Source organism: Gavialis gangeticus, unplaced genomic scaffold (genome assembly GCF_001723915.1).
Source record: "Gavialis gangeticus isolate Ggan-Ray unplaced genomic scaffold, GavGan_comp1, whole genome shotgun sequence".
NCBI lineage: Eukaryota > Metazoa > Chordata > Crocodylia > Gavialidae > Gavialis > Gavialis gangeticus.
In genome coordinates, this window is record NW_017729025.1 from 143,579,396 (window position 1) to 143,596,066 (window position 16,671).

General features: G+C 42.2%; 1 protein-coding gene across 2 annotated transcripts; it reads right to left on the minus strand.

Annotated features, from left to right (window-relative positions):
- Window positions 1–2,488: 2,488 nt before the first annotated feature.
- On the minus strand, window positions 2,489–16,038 carry SAAL1 (serum amyloid A like 1). Of its 2 annotated transcripts, none has more exons than XM_019519677.1 (12): window positions 15,826–16,038; window positions 14,638–14,751; window positions 12,696–12,779; window positions 11,470–11,549; window positions 10,479–10,538; window positions 10,137–10,252; window positions 8,414–8,597; window positions 8,002–8,084; window positions 6,802–6,990; window positions 5,688–5,884; window positions 4,315–4,407; window positions 2,489–2,646 (listed from the first exon to the last, which is right to left on the minus strand). In XM_019519677.1, exons 1-12 carry the CDS (start codon window positions 15,946–15,948, stop codon window positions 2,554–2,556), a joined length of 1,416 nt encoding a protein of 471 aa, XP_019375222.1. In that variant the 5' UTR covers window positions 15,949–16,038; the 3' UTR covers window positions 2,489–2,553. The 2 variants fall into 2 exon arrangements, with proteins under 2 accessions (XP_019375222.1, XP_019375223.1); XM_019519678.1 differs by having other exon boundaries at window positions 15,867–15,999.
- Between the last annotated feature and the right edge of the window lie 633 nt (window positions 16,039–16,671).

Below are 16,671 nucleotides of genomic sequence, written 5' to 3' on the forward strand. Positions count from 1 at the left end.
GGCAGCGCTACGCTGGCTAGCACTACAGAACAAAGAGACTTGGGGGTCATCACTGACCACAAGATGAACATAAGCCTGCAATGCGATGCTGCGGCTAGTGAAGCGACAAAAACACTGGCTTGCATCCATAGATGCTTCTCAAGCAAATCCCGGGACGTCATTCTCCCCTTGTACTCAGCCTTGGTGAGGCTGCAGCTGGAGTACTGCATCCAGTTTTGGGTTCCACAATTCAAAAAGGACGTGGAGAAGCTTGAGAGAGTCCAGAGAAGAGCCACGCGCATGATCAGAGGTCAGAAAAACAGACCTTATGACGACAGGCTGAGAGCCGTGGGGCTCTTTAGCCTGGAAAAACGCAGGCTCAGGAGTGATCTGATGGCCACCTCTAAGTTTATCAGGGGTGACCACCAGGATCTGGGGGAACTTCTGTTCACCAGAGCACCCCGAGGGATGACGAGGTCGAATGGTTATAAACTACTGTGAGACCGTTTCAGGCTGGACATAAGGAAGAATTTCTTTACTGTTCCAGTCCCCAAAGTCTGAAACAGTCTGCCATCAGAGGTGGTTCAAGCACCTACACTGAACACCTTCAAGGGCAAATTGGATGCTCATCTTGCTGGGATCCTATGACCCCAGCTGACTTCCTGCCCTTTGGGCGGGGGGCTGGACTCGATGATCTTCCGAGGTCCCTTCCAGCCCTAATATCTATGAAATAATCTGGGAGAATTCTCCCAGGTTTGTTCACCTGGCAGAAAAATCTTACCCAGATATTCAAATGCTGAAGCCCCGAAGAGCGAAGAGCTTGCTGTACTTTTACTGTGCAGCTGTGGGGAATGGGGGCATGCATGCAACTCTGCATGCTGTCACCTCCCTTAGTTTGCCTAGCAACAAATGGCATAGGGTAGTCAGATTGACTGACCCAGACTGCCTATAAAATCAGCCTGCATTTCCCTGCAGCACAACACGAGGATTGGGAAAGAGGCACATTTTGTCTCCAACTGGAGCAGCAATCCAGCAAGTGACACACTGTCTTCCGGGGGGCAGTGGGAGGGATGCTGGAGGACTATGTCCTCTTCTGAGAAAAGGGAGGCATGTATATTCACTCTCCCAGGAGAAACTCTCCATGGAATAATATAAACCTGGTTGTTCCCAGGTTATTTTTCTCCTGGAGCAGCCATTTTCACTCTGGAAGAAAAAGCCTTAACATTTATACACTTGTGGTTTCTCTTGGTAGAGCAGCAACTGTCCCAGGAGAAACTGAATGTCTGTATGCAGCCTATGTCCAGTATTTTCTGAAAAAATGTACTAAAACTGACTCTTAGAATAAAGAAATACAATGGATTGTGTTTTTTTTTTAAAAACCAACCTTTATTACAATTCTGTAGTTTTAAGAAAATATTCAAAAGCTGTCAAAGTAGTATGAAAACAATGTTGCTGTATTCACAGTTACCTACTGTTCCCAATAAACAAAACGTACAAACATTTCCAGAAACACAAAGTCTTTACTGGTGACTTTAGTCAGATTTTTCTGGTTCTTGGTCTCCTTGCTAACAACAAAGATGTTGTCAACTGCCTGAGGAAAAATATATTTGCATCACTTCTGAAAACCTGAAGTTTGGAGGAAAAGGGATATTAAAAAGACAATATCCTTAAAAATTATCACCTGCACATGTAACTCAAGGCAAGCAAAATGTGTACCAGCACAATACTCAAAGCCAACAGCTATCAGGACAGCAGGGTAATATATGCATACTAATGAGCTATTCTTCATGACCTTGCTCCTACCCTCTTTAACACTGCAATCTAAGGAAGGCCAGCTGTTAAAAGTTCCAGTTTTTAGAAACAAGACAAGCTGAACTTGTTAAAACATATCTGATGTTTAAATACAGTGGATAATGTGAGTTGCACTACACTACAGATAAACTATATGAAAATGTAAAAGCACTTAACATTTAATAGGATTTCAAGAAGTGCGAGAGGTATGATTCAATGGCAACTATATACTATCAAACTTCCTCAAATATCACTGAAAGTCTCAGGCTTCAACATTTCTGCAGGTGACAACTGGCACACTCTTCTGACACCACAAATCTGAAGTAATTTATCATATGGTTTAACTCTGCTTTTCTAAGATCCCTGAAAAAAACAACAAATCACTTAGCTGGGTAATATTTAAGATCTCCTCCTTCTAACACTAGCAATTTTATGAAACACCAGAACTATTTTGAAACATTCATATTTCCTTGTTCCAGTAACAGGTAAAAAGCAAAGGGTCAGGCGTTATTAAAAGTGTACTTCTACTTTGTGTTCTACTTGTTTGCTTCACCAAAGCAAACAAGACTGCAAGACGCAGAGCTGAATAAGAGTTTGTTTTCTTCCTCCTCCCAGTTTGACTTGATCCTGGATTAATCAAAGTAATCTGGACAATTTTTTAATTGCCTGCAGGTAAGGAGGGTTTGTTCCTCTGTGTTTAGGGACTTTTTGATTTCTAAAATCAAATGTAAAGAAATAGTCAAAATGTTCATTCCATAGGAGGAAAATGTTACACACATGTTCCTAGGTCTGGAGCCTCAGGCTTGGGAAACATTTTTCTAGATTGTCTGCAAGAGTCTTATCTGCCTCACGCAACACTTCGTGAAAACTCTCCACCTGAAATAAAATACAAGTACATTCAAGTCCACTTATATACATAACCAGACAGAAGCACAATTCACTTAAATTGCATACCACTGCAACAAAGGTCCCAATATTTGCTTACCGCTAACATTCAAAATAGCATCTTTTCAATTATGTATTAAATGAATAAAACGCTTAAGTACACAGCATATTTCAGCCTTAGTGTCCAATATGCAATGTACCTGTACTTTATTTAAATACATAATTTGCACCAAAAACAGTGAAAGGGAAGCAACCATTAAAACACACCTATTAGAAGCTTTGAAAATGACCCCAGTAATTAAGATGGGTTATTTTGCACTTAATAAGCACTCCTTACCTCAAGTTCAGGTAAGTGCACACATGGCCTTTATTCATTTCTGAGTCTGTTGTTAACCAGGATACACTGTATAACCACCCTCAGATGGAACATACTGGATCAAATCAAAGACCAATCTAGTCCAGTATGCTATCAATGACTTGCCAATGCTATTTCAGAAGGACCTTGCCCTTATCACTATGGGACAACCTGTCCCTCAAAAGATAAGTTTCCTTTTAAACTCTGAAAATTAAAAAGTTGACCAATATAGGCAAAGCCCAAAGTTCAAGTGGTTCTCGCCTCAAGACTTTTTTTTTTTTTTTAATTGCTCATTAATGCACATAACAAGAACACTGAACTCCCTTTTTGAACCCTGCTAAAAGCTACTGACCTTAGTGAAACATTCTATTAATGGCTTCCACAGAACAATCAATGGAATGTACTCCTGTGTAATGTCCGTAAAGACTTAGACTTACATCAGAAAAAGTGGATATTTTAAGGTTTGAGGGGGAACAGGCCATTCACATTTTATTTTCTTTAAAAAAAAAAAAAATCACCTAATAAGCTGTGCATATTAAAAATATTCTATAAAAAACATAATGGAACAAATCTTCAGTTCATGTCAATTAGCAGAACTCCACTAACTTCAATAGAGTCCTGCCAATTTACATCAGCTGACAATCTAACCCAAGTTTAATCTGAAATGACCCAAAAGAAAAAGGGACAAATGTAGATCTGTTTTACACTGCATTAAGTACTGTATCATAGTTTCATAGTTTCTAGGGTCGGAAGCGACCTGAGAAGATCATCTAGTCCGACCCCCTGCCATGGCAGGAAAGAGTACTGGGGTTAAACGACCCCAGCAAGGTGTTCATCTAACCTCTTCTTAAAAACCCCCAGGGTAGGAGCCTGCACCACCTCCCTTGGAAGTTGGTTCCAGACCCTAGCCGCCCTGACCGTGAAATAGCGCCTTCTGATGTCTAACCTAAACCTACCCTCTGCTAGCTTGTGACCGTTGTTCCTGGTCACTCCTGGCTGTGCTCGGGGGAACAGTGACTCCCCCAATGCCTTCTGATCCCCCCTGACCAGTCTGTAAGAGGCCACAAGATCCCCCCTCAGCCTTCTCTTGTGGAGGCTGAACAGGTTCAGGTCCTGTAGTCTCTCTTCATAGGGCTGCCCTGCAGTCCCCTGATCATGCGAGTGGCCCTCCTCTGGACCCTCTCTATGCTGTCCACATCCCTGTGGATGACACATGACACATCATGTGTCAGAGAAATCCTGCCCTTCATCTACATCTTATTATAACTATTAGTCATGCATGTTAAAAGACCACGTATACTCACCGCCGTGAAATACAGAGGTAATAGATTTTTAAATGCACAGGAACATTTCTGTTCATTGAGATGCCCCTGGTTTAGTCCCTCTAATATATTTTCCTAGAACACAAAGAAAGTACACACAAAAAAATTAACTAATATTTCATAATAGTTGAACAAAAACTCACAATCATATACATAAAGCCACATGCAACACTGTGTTGCACAGCAGGTAAAACACGCTGAACAAGTAACAGAACTTGACGTCCAGAGGCAACAACGGAAACAAAACTGAATGCAAAGGGTAGGAAAGTGGTCTCACAGCCTGAATACTGTCACAGCTAAGTAACTCTTGGTCAAAAAAAATGTGGAAGTGACACTTTATATACAGGATAAGAAAACATACATCAAGAATGCTTTTCAGATGGCAATCAAGAACCGAATAGGAAAAGTCATTCCACAGAAGAGTGGTCTCCAAAGTGGGGTGCACAAAATCCATTGGGGTGCGGAAAGAAAATATTAGAACTTCTATTTAGATGTATATTTATATAAATATACATATATTGGGGGGTGTAAAAAATTTTTTACTGATAGGGGTGCACGAATATAAATATACATATATTGGGGGTGCGTGCTCAAATTTTTTTTTACTGATAGGGGTGCGTGATCAAAAAGTTTGGAGACCACTGTTATAAACCACAGGTGACAGGCCTGCAGGACAAGTGAGACAGGCAGCATCTATGTGTGGCACACAAGCTCTAGGCACACAGGAAAGGGAGGCACCAGAATAAGGTAGGGAGCAGAGTGAGGGCAGGATGCTGCTGAAAGAAGTGACAGGTATCACTGCCAAAAACTAAGTTAACCACTCCTGGCCCTGCAGCCACTCCTGAATTCAGGCTTTGAATCCTCACTATAAAAAAAACTGTGGTGGATGCAGGAACAGGGAAAGGTTACCCTCACTCATAAAACCTGACATACCTCCTCTTGCAGTAATGTCCTTCCCCTACCCCATTCTGCTACATGCAGCTGCAGCCATAGACTTGAGCCCAGCTCCTCTCACACATCTATTCTGGTTGGCCTGCCCCCTCAAGAGCAGCCCTGAAGGAGAGGGTGGGGCTTAACTTTTATCATACCGGTCGGTCTTAAAAGGCTGGCCACCCAGAGCTCTAGACACTCAGCTCTAGAAACAGACCAATAGCTGTGAAGGTCCCTATCCATGTGTCACAGGTTGCTGTTGCACCAATCAATTCCTTAATCAAGAGCTCATGCAACTAGGCCTCTAGTATGTAGTTCTCATTGTAAATGAACAGAGAAAAAACCGAACAAAGGAAAACTCCCCTTGAAAAATAAGGTTTTGTCTTCTCCTACTATATATAAATTCCTCCTAGAATGGCTCTTACCTTAGTCAATTCTTGAAGCATGTTAGAAAGTAATTCACAACAGATATCCTTCAAAATTTTCAAATGGAAGTCTTCCTGAGTTAGTCCTGACTTTTCAGTCTCATCTGGCTTGGATTCTTTTGAATTATCTAAAGACCTCTTTCCACAGTCCTCCATGTATTGTAAGACACGAATCAGGCTTCCAATCAGAGGCATATCTAATGTACAGAAGCAGGATATCAAAGTTTAACAGATTGAAAACACAGATTTTGAAACAAAGAATACAAGGGGTATGTATAATCAAACTGTTTCACGAAGTTATTTTATCAGCAGTCAGTGATTGTCAAGTAGAGGTTTGTAAACTGCTAAGCAGTAACACAGGAAGAAAGAGGATTATAAGCAGCTGGCATCTCACTCTATCAAACTGCACACTGTACTTACTTAAAATCCATAGCCTCAAGGCATGGGAAAGTACAACAGAGAACCTCCACAGCTGTAAAGTTACATCAAGAACAATTCTTCCCAAAAACCTCAGCTAGCAGAGCCAAAGCACCTGCACCAACCTTTTCCAGGGGAAACATGATCCCACTATTAGTCCAGCTTAGCTGCAAAGAGAGGGAAGGAAGGGATCATGGCCTCTTGTTTCCTCTCCCCCTCACCTTTACAAACTAGGACCTACTAGCAAAGGAAACCTGGACATCACTGAAAATGGCTTTCAATCTTTTTGTTTTAAGAAACAGGGGCTAATACAGTAAAAATTCTCCAAAGTAGTAAATCCAAAAATGTCACATAAACATACAAATGTTGGCCTACGTTTTGATCAGTAACACACTCAGTGATGAAACAAATGAAAGAAATAGAAATGTACAATTATCCACCTCTTAAAGTACCTGCAACAGAGGCCTCTGACATTAACAAAGACTACTCTGCATTCTCATTTTTTACATCTTAACCAGAGGAGAAAGACTGAATCGAAACCTCATGTTCCAAATCTTACGTGTGATGAGAAACTGACCAATAAGCTAGAACTGAATTGTGTATCATTTCTCTCTTTATATATAATCTCTTAACTTTGTAGCATCCAAAAATACCCATCTGAACGTTGTGTAATGTAAATAGTATAGGTGACACTTGCTTTTTCTCATCTTGACATATTCTTGTTCTGTTTGTGAAGCAAACATGGCTGACAACACAGACAAAATAGAGGCCAATACAGTCTTCTGTTCTTGAACAATGATTGGTGGATCATCTGGCTGGCAAAGTTCATGGCAGACCAGGTCATAAAGCAAACTCCAAGTCTCTTTTCCTCCATCAGGAGACTGCACTTGAGAAGAGAAAAAAATATTTAAGTAAAGGATTATTTTTCCTCCATTAAAGCATCTAGAATGACTTAATTTGCAATCCCTAAGGTCAGCCAAGACCTACCTTCTAACAAGCACCATCCACGTGGTATGCCTAGTTAGCAAAAACTGCTCTTAACAATCAGTCCACAGTTCTGGAACTCCCTCCCTTGAGACCCACCAGAGCCTGAGCCTAGACATTTTCTGGAAGCACTGGAAAGCCTTCCTATTTGGGCAGTTGCTTGTAGCTGTGTTGGTCTAAGGACATACGCAGACAAGGTTCTTTACGTAAATGTGGTATCTTTCATTAGACCAACTAAATAGTTGGAAAAATTCTCTCTCACAAGCTTTTGGGTACAAACACCCTTCCTTCAGGCACAGGGAGTCTATTTTGTCTGTTGCTAGCAGACTCTCCCTGTGCCTAAACAAGGGTGTTTGTACCCGAAACCTTCCAAAAAAGAATTTTTCCAACTATTCAGTTGGTCTAATAAAAAGGGATCACATTTACCCAAATAACCTTTTCTTCCTATTTGGGAAGACATTTAGCAGACACGGCTAGGCTGGGCTGGCATATCATTTAAGGCCGAGGTATCAAACTCACCTCATGTTCCAGGCTGGGTCTAGCCAAGAGCACAAGGCTCTGACTTAGAACATGAGGTAGTGGCAGGAGCAACAGCTGCAGCTCCAACCTAGAGCAAATGGCAGCAGCTCCACCCAGAGCTGGAACTGCCATCGCTGCATGCCTTCAGCTGGGCTCCAGCTCCAGCACAGGATACACAGTATGTTCGACACCTCTAATTTAAGGGGTTTCTGCTTAATTTTGTTACCTCCACTTGCTTTTTAAGTTGTTTTGTTCTCATGTTCATTCTCCTGTATTACAAGTTACTGTACTACAAATCATTTTGGGGGTTTTTTGTAAGCTATCTTGCACCTTTGCTGGGAAAAGCAGCACAGAAATCAAATAAACCAATTTCAGTGCAATTCAAGTGTCTTACCAATAGCCTGAATGCCTTCATCCACTGTGGTTAGAAGCTGCAAGATATGCATGTAAACATCCAGTCCTTCTGGGCTATCTGACCTACACCAAACAAAAACCAAAGACAATATTAATGACCTCCATATTAGGAAATAAGATCTAACAGAAGTTAATACTCCTAATAAGAATAAAATGCAATATTAATTTTAAAAATTACTGTTAATAAACCCTAGGATACAAGTGACATCCAACAAGTTCAACAGAAATTTTGTAATAACAAATAACTGCATGTTTATTCTACCAATGTCAGAACTAATCTTGCAAACTGTTATTCATACATAGTGCTCCCACTAAAGTCAGAACTGGGCTCTAAGAAGGTAATCAACAAAAAGTTCCTCTGTCTCCAGAGCTAAAAGAAAAAGGACACTTACCGAACTTGTTTTGCTGCTTCAAGTAAACAAGGCACAATCTTAAAATCTGGAAGTTCTTCTGGGGAATCATCTGTAGACTGACCCACTGACTGACAAGAGCAATTTTTAATCCAATTTAACATTAGATCTTCATCTAGATCAAAGAGCTTATCCACCACTTCACCCACTTTTACCAGCAATTCAACTGCACAAAAGAGACATATCAAATCAAATTTGACACTATAAATGATGAAAAGCTAGCATGCAAAACTCTTACCCATGGGACTACCTACAAAGCATGATTTGGATTATGGTGCTAGTATATTTTATTCATACATATTGATCCACTGTAGATTTACTGGGGTCTGGTCTTTGAAAGGGAAATATGTCTTTCGTGATAAAATGTATTTGAGGGGACTTAAGAGGTCTGAACTCTATTCCTTTCTCTGTGAACCTGGAAAAAGGAGTTAATATCCACCCGTTTTCTTGCCACATTAATAAAGCAGACCTATAGTACTTCCTTACTTTACAAGAGTGCTTTAAAATTTAGTTAATTTAAGAAGGCCAAATCCTGATACCAGGACAATCAATAACAGCATTATTTATTTCTAAATATTTATAGATTACCTAACTGTGCTACCCTTACTCATGCTAGGCAGTATATTTCCCCTTAAATTAATCCCACTGAAACCAGACATATAATTAGAACCTCAAACAGAAATGCAGAACAGTATTATTTATTAATAAACGGAAGTTAGGAACATTTTTATGAGTCCCAAAGCTGAAATGCTAGTATTTCTAGACAAATGCACACTGCAGTTTTGCACACTGCAGTGAACACAAAAGTATCATATTTACTGGATTCCAAGATGAAGTTCTCTCCCCCACATTTAATACGGGGAAAGGAGTCCCTCATCTTGGAACTGAGTATGAGGTGGGGGAAGGGGAGTGGGGGCAAACAGGCAGAGCCATAGCTGCTGCCTATCCCCATACCGCCTCTGCACCCTGCCATCTTCCCCTTGTAGCACCGCCCCCCCCCAGCCTCTGCTCTTCACCTGCCTCTCTCCCTGCCCCCTTACCCTTTTTCCAGTGCTGGCAGGCACTGCCCCCACTCTAGTCTAGGGCAGAGTTCAGGGAGAGATGGGGCAGGCGGGCACAAGCAAGGGGCAAGCTGCTTGACCTTCCCACATCACCTGCCCCTGCACTACCTGCCCCCCTGCAGAATCTAACAACTGGGGGGTTGTCTTACATTTAGGGCCATCCTAGATTCTGATACATGTAGCAAAATGTTTTCTAGTTCAAAAATGTTGAAGAAAACTAAGCTACATGCTTAAAACAGTGTAAGGGATACAAAAATAAGGAAGACAGCTGCTTAGTTGTCTTGTTTTTCTGAAGTTTATTTTTCACTATGTTGGGCTCAGCTAGAAGAGAGGCCTGATACATTTATGTAACAAAGCAAATACAAGATTAAACTAAGATTCAGAGTAACTGTATCATTCTACCAACTGCCCTGGTCTAATTATACTTATTTCAATAATGTAAAATCGACTTTAAAATCTTGCTTTACCACCAAAGGTATACATACCCTGCAAGAGCAGACTCAGTGTATACAGGTCTTCTCTTAACTCATGACATTTACATCATCAAAACTGTAGCCCCACTTCCGAGTCAAAACCATTCAAGTCTTTGCTATACTTCAACACAGTATTTTAACTAGTGATACAGTAACTCCTTGACAACTCACCACTTGTAGAGCTTGACATGATAAAACAAATACAGTCATATACAGAGGGGTTTTCCCGAATTCTTTCAACCCAGATATTGGCCACATCTGGTTGGGAGAGGCAAGTTAACAATAACCTAGAGAAGAATTATAGGTTCAGCAAATTAAGCACAAATGTAACACCAGTTGTTCTGGATTTATTGATAACAGATAAACATTCAGCCCTTGTTGAATGAAATCCAGGGACGCTGTAGAACTGAGAAGGTGAAATAAAAATACAAATGAGCCCACTCTCACAAGTTCTCTCTACAGCCATTATACATGACATACTCTTAATAGTCAATATTCTTTAAGATGACTTACCTGCTTGTTTCCAGTAGAGTAGGAGAATCTGAATCACATAAACGCTGCAGTAAAACTTGTCTGTAAACAGAAGTTGAAAAGCAAGCTTAATGAACCGTTTTTATTAAGAGAAAATAAATAGGCATGGGTTGGCAACCTATGCTGTGGCTTCAGAAGCATTCAGTGGTGAGGGACTCTGAGCCACTGCTCAGCTGGGCAGCAGGGGCTCCAGCAGCAGGGCTCCCATCGCACTGTGCTAGTTGGACAGAACTGGTTTTGGTGGAAGGGGTACTCTGCCTAACCCATGCCATCTGACTGCAGCACAGCATCTGGCAAAGGGATGCTTCTGTGGTGCTGTGACACCTGGGAAAAGTGGTAGTGGCTGGGTCCTAAGGCCCTGCCATCTCCAATGTCAACTGGGTCATTCCAGCTAATGCTGCAGACTCCTGTTCTAGGGTTATGTTCAAATTGTTTTTTTCATATGAGCAGCTTGATTAAAATAAAAGTTAGAACTTCCATTTGTTCAAGGGTTTATACTTGCAATTCCCAAAATATTCATAAACAAATGCATTCCTGAGCTTTTGTCAATGCAAATGGTAGTGCTTATGATCTGAGGGGAGACTCATGAGTAATGAACAGTTCCTTGCTTTACTATGCTGGCTGTTCTGTTTTGTTGCAATAATTTAAAAGACTTTCCAGAGAGTATAATCTCCAACACTGTTACAGTAGTAACTAACTCATCTGATGAAATGCTTGAACACAGGCTGGAAAAGTGCAGCAGATAAAAAAAAAGTTTTTCCTCCTCTTTATATAAATTAACATGAATTAAGAAAATAGAAAAGTAGTGGAGTTAACATAAAAGAAACTCAGTAAAATTATTTTTATATAAAAAAAATGAATAAAAAGAAATACGGCTACTGAGACTAGACTTTTATACTTAATCCAAAAGTTATTATTCAAAAAGCTTTCAACCAATACTTAATGCATGCTGGTGTTGTACACACACACCTACCCAAGATTCTCATCTTTACTAATAGACATGCAGATATCTTGGAAACAGGCCATATTACCCAATATTCCCACACAGATTTCCTGTGAAAACAAAGAAGAGCAGGGTTAAGCAAAAGCAGCACTACAGCTCGTAATTTCTCTTTCAACACCTTGGTATGAAGCGGGGGTTCTCAAACGTTTTGACATCGTGACCCCCTGCCGGCCAGCAACTTAAAAGTGGGTCCCAAACTTTTCTTCCCTCCCTAGAAGCTGTGGCGCAGGGAACAGGGCTGCTGCCACCATCCACCACTCTGTGTCGCCATGCGCCGCTTCCCCATGCCCAAGTCTAGCATGTTCAATACCCATTGATGGACACAAATGCCATGTTAGAACACATTTGCCTTCCCATATGAAAAAGAAAACTATTGCTTACAAAGATTTAAAAAATAAATACAACAGATATTATTTGGAACTTCAGACCAAAAGAACCTACAACTCTACAAAGGGAACAATGCAAGTATTAAAACATTTTGCAAGTGGCCAGCACTAGTAATGAATGCCATGGGCATTTCAAATTTTCAGTAAGGTAATTTGGATTCTAGCCTTAGCTAACAAAACAACACATTAAGGAGTCATCTTAACTAACATATTCATGTTTGTTACATTTAATGTAACAGTCACCGTATCAAATTGTTAGAGACAGAAGGGAATGTCATAGTTACCAGAGAATGTAAACCCAGTGTGTAAATAATTAATTATTATGCTTTCAAAAGTTTTCTGTCTATAGTAATATTTCCAATAACTTCAGTGAGAGCAGTTGAAAATCCTAGTCTTAATTTCTGAAGAGGGAAAAGCAGCCAAGCTAAAACTTCATTTTATTTATGATGCGTTTTAAGGACTAATCTTGCAACAGTGGTCATAGGCATAATCCTTACCAATTTTAAATCAGTGCCAAGATGAAGTTATCAAGTAAAACATGCCCTGTTTTTGGGCTTGAAGCAAAGCTATTCTCTTTCACTGACAATGGTACACATCCGCACCGAAGTCTCTGTAAGAGAACCCATGCTTCTTTATTTTTGACACCAGTGTACATAAATAACATTTTAAAATTGGATTTAGTGTATTTTAGAAGCCCCAACATTCATACAAAAATAGAACACAAAGGACAGAGACATTTTACATGCACCCACCCCAAACTACCTGCTACTGCTGGTAAATAAGCAAGGCTTTCCAATAACTTATACTTACAGTGAGTCTAGGACACTTTGACTTGGCAAACACTCCCATAAATATATCAGAGGCATTAAACTCTTGAAGAAATAAAGCAACATCCTGTAGGAGAAAACATTTTTATTCTTGATAAGTAAATATGACTGTTGCTCTTCTCTTTTAAAATACATTTTTTACACATTTTATCAAACTTTTCCCATGGAAATCAGGCTAAGTCAAGAAGTTGTCAGATTCACTGCAACAGTCAAACTGACTGCCAATTCTCGTTGGGCTGTCGAGAACAGTTAATAATAGAAGTAAATGTGTACACTGATGTGATGCCCACTTACTACAACATCCTTATCCATCTTTGTGGAATTTCCTTCATTGATTAACATCTTACACAAGTCATGAATATTCTGTTTGGTTCACTACTGATGTTTTCATTTTGCTTTGGGGCAAAAGCGCTAAGTAGTAAGAATTCAACCAATGCCATAACATTCAGGCAGATAAAAAGGTAATAAGGAAAGAGATTTTCTATTAGGACTTAATCAGAGAAGGCCAGAAAAGAAATCTTCTCTTCCTTTTTCCACCTCATTAAACCAGAAAATTAATTCCCTATTTGGAAGTAAAGGACTCGTCTTCCAAGTTGTTGATTTAGAAAAAGTCTAAACAAACAGAGAGCATTTTTTCTTTATTTAAGAATTTGCTAACATTTCAGTTCTTGGAAACTTAAGACATCACAAAATTTTTAAGAAGTGTCTCATTAGACTACACAGGCATGATTTATTCATCAACCATAATACAATTTAATAGCAACAAGCATGATCATTAACTATAGATTAGTATGGTATTAAAAAGGGTAGAGATGTAATTGCTAGAGATTAAAAAACTGAAATTGTAAACGACCATTATACAGTTCTAAGATACACAAAAGAATTAATTTCCGTATTAGTTGACATATGAACTCTAATAAGTCATATGAAAATACAGAGGCTTCCAATATGGTGTCATTTATCCCACAGAATTCTGAACCAATGAGCACCAGATGGCAGATCCTGTTCCATAAGTAGTCCAAGAGCCCTGTTCCTGACCTACATACACAGAGCTCTGTTCCCTACCTTCAAAAAACAACTTGGTACCAGCAACTAACATCAAACTGGAAACTCTTCCACATGATCTAGCGATTAGTTTAGAGTGCAGGAAAAATTCTTGCTATTTTAATCCTAGTCTTTAAAGTATACATGGTAACATCATTAATCTTTTTCATGCCAAATTACTACCTGCTTTAAGGTGTCAGGAGAAACTGTCAGCTAGAACGGAGAAAGAGCAATGACATCCAAATCGGATGGCTGACAGAGAATGCTTGATTCTGAATCCTCTACCCTAGAGATGTCAAAGATATGGTCCACAGAGCCATTCCATCTTGTCCACTGGGCTACTGGAAGTATTGAGGAGGTGCGCAGAGGACAGGGCCTGCTGCAAAATTTAGGGGGGCACAAGGGCTGTGCAGCAAAGGTCACAGCTGCCAGTAGTTCTGCAGATCCAGCTCGGGAGGAGCCCAACAGTCTGGAGCCAGCCAGATGCCCAGAGTGAGTTTGACACCCCTGTTCCACACTACAGGGCTACTGCTGCTCTAACTACAGCAGCAGTCACATTAGCAAACTCCCTGGGGCAGATGCAGCTCTGTTGCCAGAAGAGTAACAGCTCTCTGAACAACAAAAGCCTTCTTTTGCTAGCACAGCTGCCTCCACACTTGGTATTTCACTGGCACAGCTACATCCACTACAAGGTATGATTTTTTTCTATACGACATACAGTATGTTGGCAGAATTTTGCAATGTAAACAAGACCTAATATTACCAACCCTCTTTCAGAACCATTTAAATTAAGAACATTGAGCAAAAGGCCAAAATTGCCAAAAAATTCTTAACTAGACAGTTACTTTCAACATTTCACTAGATAAGACTGCTTCACATACCTCATCCATGGACATATCCCACACTTTACATATGTCATTCTCCATTTCTTCCTCTAGCTCTGTCTGTATCTCCTCTTTGCTCAAGTTCGAGTCACTCTTTTCAGGGCTAATAACCTATTAAGTACAGGAAAGAAAGTGAGGCTAGAATTACTGAGCTACAGCGAAAAAATGCAAGGAGTTAGAAAAAAAAAAAATCACAATTTCAGGTAGAGAAAAAAAAAAACAAGTGACTAAACATATTCTTCTCAAGCACTCACAAAACTCACAGAAGCATTCAGTACTTTTAAATCACTCCCTGCTTTGCCAGAAGAGGTTTGCTTTACAAGATCAGAAGGCTTGTCATCTCATCCTGCCTTGCTTTCCTCCGCTGAACAGGTTTAATAAGTGGGATTCCCTGCTGATCAGCTTCTCCTTGATGGGAGGTATTACCACAATGGTTCTCAACTTTTTTAGACTCAAGGCACCTCCTGAGCAAAACCAGCTCTTAGTTTTCACTGGTCAACTATGGAAAACTACTAGAGCAGCGAATTTCAACTGTTTTCACCTCAAGGTACCTCCCTTACCCCTTTTGTCAAAGTAGTGCTGCTCCATATCATGAGCCAACTGATTTGTCAGGGGGACTTAACTCCTTGACGAGGGGCTCCAGGGACACAACTGGAGCCTAACACTCCAGGTATGTCCAACTGGACAGCTGGCAGGGAATGCTTGATCCCAAATCCTCTAACCCAGGGATATCAGAGATACTGTCCACAGAGCCATCCCATCTACAGTTAAAGCCATGCCAGCTGTAGCTAAACTCCTGCTGAAGTTCAGCATCCCAGTGGGCTAGCCCCAATAACTCCCTACAGCCAGAACCTGAGCCCGCCCTTATGGGCCAATCATCCTCACCCTTCCTGGTGCACCCTTCACAGGACCCCATGGTCCCCAGAGGACACCCCCCACACACACACACACCCTTTCCCAGTTGGGAGCCACTGGGCTAGAGCCTGTCCTGGCTGCGTGCGGCCCCCACGTGGCAGCACCCTTCCCGGCTGGAATCCTCGGGACTTCCACTACCACTCTGGCCCCGCCCCCGTCACTGCTACACCAAGCCCCCGCGGGGAGGCAGGTCCCCCTCGGTCACTACCGGGTGCGCGCATGCGCATCTCGTACCGAACGCCCCGGCCTGAGGAAGCCCCCCACACGCACCTCGATGAGCTTGGTGAGGACGCTGAAGAGCCAGTGCTTGCTGTACACGGTGTCCCCCACGGCGTCGCCCGAGGCCTCCTCATCCTCCGCCTCGCTGGACGGCGGCGACGGGTTGCGGTCCATTTTCAGGCCGGGCCCCGCTGCGCACGCAACACGCGGCAGCAGAGAGCGAACAAGAGGTGCCGCCGAAGGCCCAGCCGCGCCGCACAGCGCCCCCTGCCGCCCACAGCCTGAGCCACCTCCCCACTCTTAGTGGAACTCCGCCCGCAGACGTCACTGCCGGATGTGCGGATTCGAGCCGAGGCAGGGTTCTGGCAGCCAGAGTCCAGGCCAGGTGTGCGCATGCGTAACTCACGCAGAGGCAAGTTCCCTGAGTGGCTGCCAAGTGCACACATGCGCACCCTGCACCGAACACGGTCACTGAGGCAGGTCCCCTCCCGCCCGAATCAGGGTCGGGTGTGCGCATGCGCACCTCTCACCGAAAGCGTCCTGGGGTCTCTTCCCTAATCGGAGTCAGGGCTGGGTGCACGCATGCGCGTGGCGCACCGGACACCCGCGCTAAGGAGGGTTCAAGGGCAGGGTACGCATGCGGACCTCGCACTAACCCCCCCCCCTCTACTGCAGCAGATGCCCCACCCCCAAGAATCTCACCGCGTTTTTGACAAGGCGCTTGTCCCTCACGTGCTAGTTCTTGGGATGCACACTGAGCTGCGTCTGGGATCAGGGTGCTTGGGTGGAGGCGGTAAGGACATGTACCCAGCACGGGGGGGGGGGAAGGGGAAGGGGGAGGGGTTTGCAGGGCTCCCCAAGATCTGTAGGGGGAAAAGAAAAAAAAGAGGGGAAAGG

Coding starts and splice junctions, on each gene's coding strand:
- SAAL1 (XM_019519677.1), bottom strand. CDS start 15,948: ATGGACCGCAACCCGTCGCCGCCGTCCAGCGAGGCGGAGGATGAGGAG. Junction 10,539..11,469: donor AGTAAAGATGAGAATCTTGG/GTAGGTGTGTGT, acceptor TTCTGTTTACAG/ACAAGTTTTACTGCAGCGTT. Junction 2,647..4,314: donor TACCTCTGTATTTCACGGCG/GTGAGTATACGT, acceptor ATTTTATTTCAG/GTGGAGAGTTTTCACGAAGT.